This window comes from Anopheles stephensi, chromosome 2, assembly GCF_013141755.1.
Source record: "Anopheles stephensi strain Indian chromosome 2, UCI_ANSTEP_V1.0, whole genome shotgun sequence".
Classification (NCBI taxonomy): Eukaryota; Metazoa; Arthropoda; class Insecta; order Diptera; family Culicidae; genus Anopheles; species Anopheles stephensi.
In genome coordinates, this window is record NC_050202.1 from 38,968,579 (window position 1) to 38,976,391 (window position 7,813).

Consider the following 7,813-nt stretch of genomic DNA (forward strand, 5'->3'; position numbering starts at 1 on the left):
TCCTAACCGGACGGCCGTATTTGGATGCTGCCATGTCCAATCGACTCACACGTATATACACCCTAAACCACAACTGTACGATCCTCGCTCGTACCGCGGTGGCGGCGTCAGGAAGATCATTAATTATCATCACACCGCGCATCAACGAAATCAAAGCGTCCCGTTTTGACGGGCAATTCGGATCAGTTCGATCCATTGACCGATGGACACATTACGGAATGGTACAGGATGGTGAGGAAAAAATGAATGCTAAGAGCCACACCACACACAAAAAGAACATTCATAAAAAAAAATCCTTCACACGCACTCACCATACCGAAACTGGCGGCATAGCGCAAAAGAACCTTTCGGTTCGCTCGGTTCTCCCTTGCGTTCATTGCGGTTCATTTGACCAGTGCTTCCACCAGTCAGCACGATGCGAGTCATCAACAAAGGAGTTCAGCAAGGTCGTTCTTCATCGTAGCTTCTCTATGCATCGAGACCGGGTAACCGAGACACTACCTAACCACCGCCAAGCACTTTTTGTTTCCCCGCCGTTTATATTTTATCCGTCTAAACACCAATCTTCAACGGTTGAGTCCTCTGCCGAGCTTATCTTAAACCCTTGCCATGTAAAGGCACATTGGGGTTGCTATGATTGGTGCTGAATGGCCGACACCGTGATTGCGACGCAGCTTTAATTATGATAATGAATATAAATTGTTTTTTATTAATTTGCACACCCTTCCGTCAGCGATCTATCGCCAACGTTAGATCTACACAAGTGGTCGTGGTTTCTATTTCGGAGGTTGTGTTTTATGCACTCGAATCATACTTTTTGCTTTTATCTCACTTTTTCCCAAAAACCTAACCTAAATTAAACTAAAAATCAGAAAATTTACTAACAAATGTTTCACAATTAAATTCGACCCAGCTTTCATTCCCTATTATTGAAAAGTACCTCTTACTCTAAAGTGTTCCTCCATGCTTTGCATGTCTGCGCAGGTCCTTTGCTAAATGTACAATTGGTTAATTGAGTTCCGTTCAATGATTCCCACAAATTTTACTCCATTACCGTAATTACCGTGATTTTCGTGTTAGTATTATTCCTACTAGACCAATGAAGCCCGACGCTCCAAATCGGAAGCAAAGCATGCCGATCCTTTCCGTGCACGGCCAGGCTAATTAAATCCCGCACCCGTGTCCGGTCCCGCACGGCAAGTGTGACGGTAGACCTGGCGCTTCCCACGAACCACTGATCAGTTCCAGGCTCGTTCCATTGCACCTTCGACGCTACACGTCACGTGACCGGTTAAAATGCAACAAACAAAACTCGCCCACCTACTCACCAATAATTAAAAACAACTTACGCACATACCGTTTGAATTTGAATACACGCGGTACCTAACTTACGGTGCAGAACATCCAAGCCTTCTAGGCTGGCTGGCCATCCGTACTTGAACACCAGGCGACGCATTTCTTCGTCGCAACACCTTTCGCCCGAAACGGCAGCACCAGCAAGTCTCGTAATGTCCAGTTGGCCACGTTCTAATCACGTGGTACGGCGTTGGACGGTGTCCATAATGAGGATCACCATACGATCATCCTTATGGTTGGTTTCTTTGCAAATGTTTGCCTTCAGCCGTCAGGCCAAACGACACAACTCGCCAGACAGCGTCATCTTACGCTAGCTGATTGGGTCAACTAATTAAAGCTGCACTGCACTGCTTTCGGCGCTCTGTTGATCATAATGAGACAATCTCACGTCACAACGAAGGTAGACTTCGTTCGCTGCATGCAGCCTTTCGACTGTCGTGCGCTGAACAAAACTCAGAACTAGATTTCCCATAGAGTTTTCCATTCGATTGTAGCGCTTCGTTTAGCTAAACTGAGTTCCGACACTGTAGAAACGTTATCCTCATTTATTTAGAATTTACTTTATATAGAAAGTGAAGTTACCCTTAAATTTCTCAGTGTTTTTTTGCGTTATTGTAAAATACAGTTAAACTTTTCCCCACTGGAACACTATATAGGATTCTTCTTAACCTCTTTTTGATTATCTTTTCCTACAGTCGAGAAAGAGATGATTTCTGCAAACCATACTTTGCTAAAACTTCTATCATTGCTGTCCGTTTTTTACAGGCGTGCACGATTTAGTCAAAAACAATAAACTGGACCGGAGCGTCATAAAAAGTTTTTGAATTTGTTTAGTTTCTTTAGCCTTTGTATTCTCAATGTTTTACAAAAACCATTACCCCTTTGTCAAAACACACGCCTCGGCACTGAAGAACAACACACTGGTCGAAGATTTGAGGCGGAGCTCGTATCCTGCGAGCGAAGGAGTTAAGGGTAATTTTATGGAAGTTTGTTGTTTTTACAATTACCTACCCTGAACCCTGTATGAGCAGAATGCACTGCCCAACTATCCTACTGCTATAAGGTACCCGGTACCTTATTTTTAGCTCATCAGAAAACAAAACTAAAATGCTTAGGCAAGCCAAAAATTTGCTCTTTGGTGAGCATTTCTTCTAATCGTTTGTATGATGTAATAATTTCGGTGTACCATCAAGAGCATTTGGTCGAAAGCCTATATAAAATGCATCTTTGTATTGTGCGTCGTTTTTAAACAAAATATTTACTTCCCTAATCTTATTACCGGGTGTGCAGATTTGCAAAATACACACAGGGCATCGAGCATTCATCACCTACTGAAGTTTATCCGGTCCAATCCGGCTAGACTTATGACCAATGGTCAAGCTGGCGGGACGTCGGTCAGACTACACAATGCCTGCCATAATTCGCCGCTTGCCGGCTGGATTTTGCATCTCGCTCGCTTTTTCCTAAGCTTCCGTGCCACGCCATGACCTGAAAGCTGCAGCGCTGACTGACTTTCTTTATTAAATGTAAATAAACCATTTGACGCCCGGCATCGTGGCTAGACTCCTGCATGTGGCCTTCGGTTGGTTCTTCGGCTAAAGTGAAGGGGCGTTAAGGATATCATCTATTGGGTCATCGATCTGGATAGCACCATCGACCAATCCAAGACAGATCGTAAAAGAGCAATGGTCATAACTCGTCGAGCCATGTCACAAACGCCACCCGGCTGTCGCGCTGCCGCTGCCACCGTGACCTACGATGATGAACAAATCTCATTTTCTAAGTCTCTTCAGCGTTCCTTGGTACGTACGGTGGTGCAGCCTGCGAATGTTTGGCGACAGGCAGGAATAAAAGGCCTGGTTACTGGTAGCTGGCCAGCCGCCGGGCACACTTTCCAGACACAGGTATAACCTGGTGGTTATCTACACCCGTACCTTTTACCCCTGGTGACACTTGACTTTATCCTTTTTTGAACTTCACCTTCCACTGGATTCTTGTTCACTCTTTTCGTTCTTTGTTCACGTACCTGCCCTACATTCATTCCCTCCTATTTCTTCCCACTAACGCCCTTAAGGACTTACTATTCATATTCTTACCCTTTTCTCCGAAACTCTGCTTTGCAAATACGCCATTTTTCCGAACTAGACTCCAGCTAACAGGTGCCATGCCACAGGAACGAGATGGAGGATTTTGTTGCCTTTGAAGTATAAAACAACTGCACCCACCCAGGATTCTCGTCATTTCAGTGACAAACTTTAGCTCTGCAACACGCGGCCAAAGTTTGGTGTAGTCGTATTCCTGTACGATCGGTTTCCATCGTTGTGATCTTTAAAGTTTAAAGTTTAATTCGTGCAAGCGACAACAAGTGCGGACGTACCTCGATCGAATTAGCTAACGAACAAAACGCACCATCATGTTATCAACCATCGGTGAACTCTTCGGTGATCATGAAGTGAACGATTTTATTGAATACAAAACACACGTTAGTGATAACAAGTTTTGGTCCACGGAGCTGGACAACGTGCCGTTCCTTGATCGTAGCACGGTAGGATCGTTGCTCGATCTGGACGATTCACCACCGACATACGATGAATTCTACACCTCCAAGTTTATGATTCCTTCGGCAGTGCAGCCCACCGAGGTTTCTGGCTTTTCCAGCATTCCATCGACAACCATTCCTCAAGGTGAGTTTCCCGTTCCCCCATACCCCGGAATCGTTAACCCGAAAATACGTCAAACTATACCACGAGATAAATAGAAAAAAGTAACGGTTTTCCCTGTGGTCAATTATGAGAGTAATTGATATAAATATCTTCCGACTATTTATCACCGAAAAAGGCATGGGGTTCGGTGGCGAAGCTAATGCTAGCACGGCATAAGCAGGGCACCTTCCTCGAACGAGCCTGTTGAACGTTCAGGATATGATACCGTTTACTGCAGAAAAGGGATACTCGGCCCTTCCGGTGAAGAATGGATTGATATTAAGATGCTGTCCTTCTGCACCTCGGAGTGAATGGGAAAGAGTGATGAAAAAATCAAGTTCAACGTTCCCTAAAATTATCCGTCCGAGCCGAAACGTCCGATCTCGAAGGGATACACTCGACACACTTGTGCAAAGAGCCGTTTTCCGGTGATGGTCAAATTTATCATCATCATTTCTCATCACTCTAGAAGCATCCGTCAGATGCTGGAACATTAGAGCATTCCTGGTTTTAATACCGTTGTTGGCCGTACAACTACACACCCATCATTACAAACATTATATGCAACAGTTTGGGTGCTGTTCAATTGTTTCTTCATAGATTTGTCACGTGTTTGATGTTACGACAACTTTAATTTCAATTGTTCCATACTATATGGAGAGAGTGATGTTTAGTCCTACACACTTACATTAGTTTAGCGTACTTGTAACATGTTTTCTCACGAAATTGGGTACTTCAGAAAGATTGCTTTTTATTTATCGACTACCCTTTTGAATTTTTCACACCCTAAAGCACGTTAGCCGAGACGATATCCCCGAAATAGCTGCGAACATATTTGTTACGCTCGTGGAAAACTTCTTTGGCACTCGATTTGACTCCTCGTAACGCCAAATCCGCGAACTTCTTCGCAACAGAACGATCCCGTTAGACTGCCGCTTATTCAACTTCTTCAACCAGCCAGATGTGGCAAATGGTGTGTAGGTGTATGAAATTTTCTATTCATATATATATAATATATATTTTTCCTTCATCCCTCACATTTGACCTCGACTTCCGAACTGCCGAACCTATCGTGTGTGTGTTTACTGATTTCCGGAGCGGAAAATCTGTCGTTACGGCGCCGTATGGTACCGGATCGAGAACCGTCCTTTCATAGGTTCTACACACAAGCACAGCACAGCGCCATCTGACATGACGCCGTGGGAGTGTGGATTCGGTATTCAAGCGTGCATCCTGCACTGCTCCCACCTCGGTCATGTGCCGTGTCATGTGGTATAAATCATAAGGAAAACGCTAAACAGAGAAAATCAAATGAATATAGGGTTACTTTACGAATGGAGCAAACTTTTCGAACTCCTCCTTCGATTTCTTCCCCTAAAATAGCGCACTACAATGAATCTTGGCGTTAGGTATCGTAAGGGGATTCTTATGATTTTCTCCTTCATTAGTTTGTTAAACGCCTTCGCCTTCAAGGAATACTGTTCAAAAGAATTGGCTAGGAAAATCATTTTCATTCCACATTATTTCTTGATATTGATTTACACATCGTAAAGTTCGATCGGGATTAATTTGTTACAAAAACAGTATTTAATTATGTTTTTATTTTTTATTTTTTGTGTACAGATCACCAACCAATGGAATCAGTATGGCCCACAGTCACCAGAACCGATCATTCAACATCTTTTAGTAACCAGCCATTATCGAACACTGGAGACGGGATTACCTCCGCAAGCGTGAATGTAGCCACCGGATATGGTGCCACGACCAAGCGATCTCGAACGGCATTCACTAGCTCTCAATTAGTGGAGCTGGAAAAGGAGTTTCACTCGAACCGTTATCTGTGCAGACCCCGCCGTATTGAACTAACCCGGAAGCTGGCTCTGACTGAGCGACAAATCAAAATTTGGTTCCAAAACCGACGCATGAAGCACAAGAAAGAGAGCTCCAACGTGAAGGATATAAACAAGCTGAAAAGTTCCTGCCATTGTACGGACGGTGAAACTTCCCAGTCCCCGAAAATGTCCTCACCATCGTCACCTCACAGTGCGCATACAACCATCGGAATGGACGAAGAACGCAACGGGCACCAAAGCATCGTCAACCGGTTAATGGCACACTCCACTTACGCACCTCGCGCGACTGGCTATAACAACGCTTCCGTGAGCCCCTACAACAGCGATAAGAACGGAAATACGTTCACCTATGTTGACAAGCCACGAAACACGTCTACGGCCAGCAACGGGTTTGAATCAACGTACACTTCCTTAACAGCAAGTGCTAATGCGAATGAAATATTTGGCCAGCCGATGATGTGCGCGGACCAGCCTGATCACTCGAACCTCATCCTGTCGGCAGACAACGAGATCTGCGCCGAACTTAAGGAATTTGATCACTGTTCGATATTCCCCTCCATCATTGAGGCACTCGATTCCAGCTTTCTCCCTCATTCATTGCCACCGAAAACTGCGACAACGATTGATGAATCACTCAAGGAACCAACGCAGAAGACTATGATCCTAATGCCAACGGTTTCCTCCGCTTCGACCGAAGACCCCAGCAATGCCAATCCTTTACTTGACAGCTCGTACCGTTCTCTCGCTAGTTTTAATCAGCCTACCGTTGCTCCCGCTGCATCTACGGACGGCGACATCATCGGTGTCAGTTCGCCATCTGTCACTATTCAGTGGGGCAATAAGAACCACCAAAAACAGCACCATAATCATCTTCTTCGCCCAGCTCCTGTAATCGAAGATTCCAACAACAACAACAGCAAAGGCCACAAATTTGACTCGCTGTGCAGTGGTTCGGCGCTTGGTCATCAACATCACACCACCGTTCAGTTACAACAAATCCCATCATCAATTAAACAACAACAACATGCCGTTGGAGTGGGATTCAACGTTTCCCTGCACGCACCCACTGTAACAACGACTGGCGCGACAAATGCCATGCTTTCCTCACCTAGCGATGGCGCTAACGTATTTCTAGATCTTTAGAGATTATAAAACCGCAGTACCAATATCCCACGCGACGCTCATCAGCCAACAAATGCCGCCAAATGGGAACGCGGAAGCACGAGGGAGCGAAAGTAATTAGAATTTAAGATACACCCAAATCCACACGATACTGTTTCTGGACAAGACGGCACCATCACCAGATTTCAACGCGAAATGCTTTGTAAAGATACTAGCAATAAAGGAATGCGAAGGGAGTTCTATATTTTACAGCACTAGTTCGAAATAAAAACCGCTACCGGACGGGTTTGATTAGGATTAGGCAACTGATCACAAGAACGGCAACTTGTTATCCCTTTCGAACCGTTACAATGGTTCACTTTTTGTAATTCTACTGGGCAACTGCTGGAGTTCCCACCGCGAAGATAATTTAATTTAATAAACCATCACAATTTGTACTCAAGCACCATCGTTGACTTATCCTAATTTCTTCTCTCAGCGATTGCGAGCATCGCAAAGCATTGCTTCGTTGTCGGTGCTTAGTGGTTTCGTGCCAACTTAAATTTTCATAGTTGATTGTTGGATGATAGTTTTTAATAGCCTTTCTTTGTAATTTTGAGTCTTATTGCGAATTTCTTGTACATCAAACTAAGACATACGATCAAAGCTGCTCTTTGAATTCTGGAATTCCACTTCGTAATTTACTATTTGAACCGTCCGGTGGCCGAGGCGATAGCAGCACCGGAGTTCATGCGAAAGGACCGGGGTCATTCCCATCCAGAGACCGCCTCTCCGAATGCA

General features: G+C 44.6%; 1 protein-coding gene across 3 annotated transcripts; it reads left to right on the plus strand.

Annotated features, from left to right (window-relative positions):
* The first annotated feature begins 3,586 nt into the window (after positions 1-3,586).
* LOC118507777 lies at positions 3,587-7,475 on the plus strand. 3 transcript variants are annotated; one of them, XM_036046809.1, is made up of 3 exons: positions 3,945-4,040; positions 4,851-5,035; positions 5,682-7,475. In XM_036046809.1, the coding sequence occupies exons 2-3, from the start codon at positions 5,020-5,022 to the stop codon at positions 7,052-7,054; spliced, it is 1,389 nt and encodes a 462-aa protein (XP_035902702.1). In that variant the 5' UTR covers positions 3,945-4,040; positions 4,851-5,019; the 3' UTR covers positions 7,055-7,475. The 3 variants fall into 3 exon arrangements, with proteins under 3 accessions (XP_035902701.1, XP_035902702.1, XP_035902703.1); XM_036046810.1 differs by having other exon boundaries at positions 4,851-5,031; XM_036046808.1 differs by lacking the exon at positions 4,851-5,035 and having other exon boundaries at positions 3,587-4,040.
* The last annotated feature ends 338 nt before the right edge of the window (positions 7,476-7,813 follow it).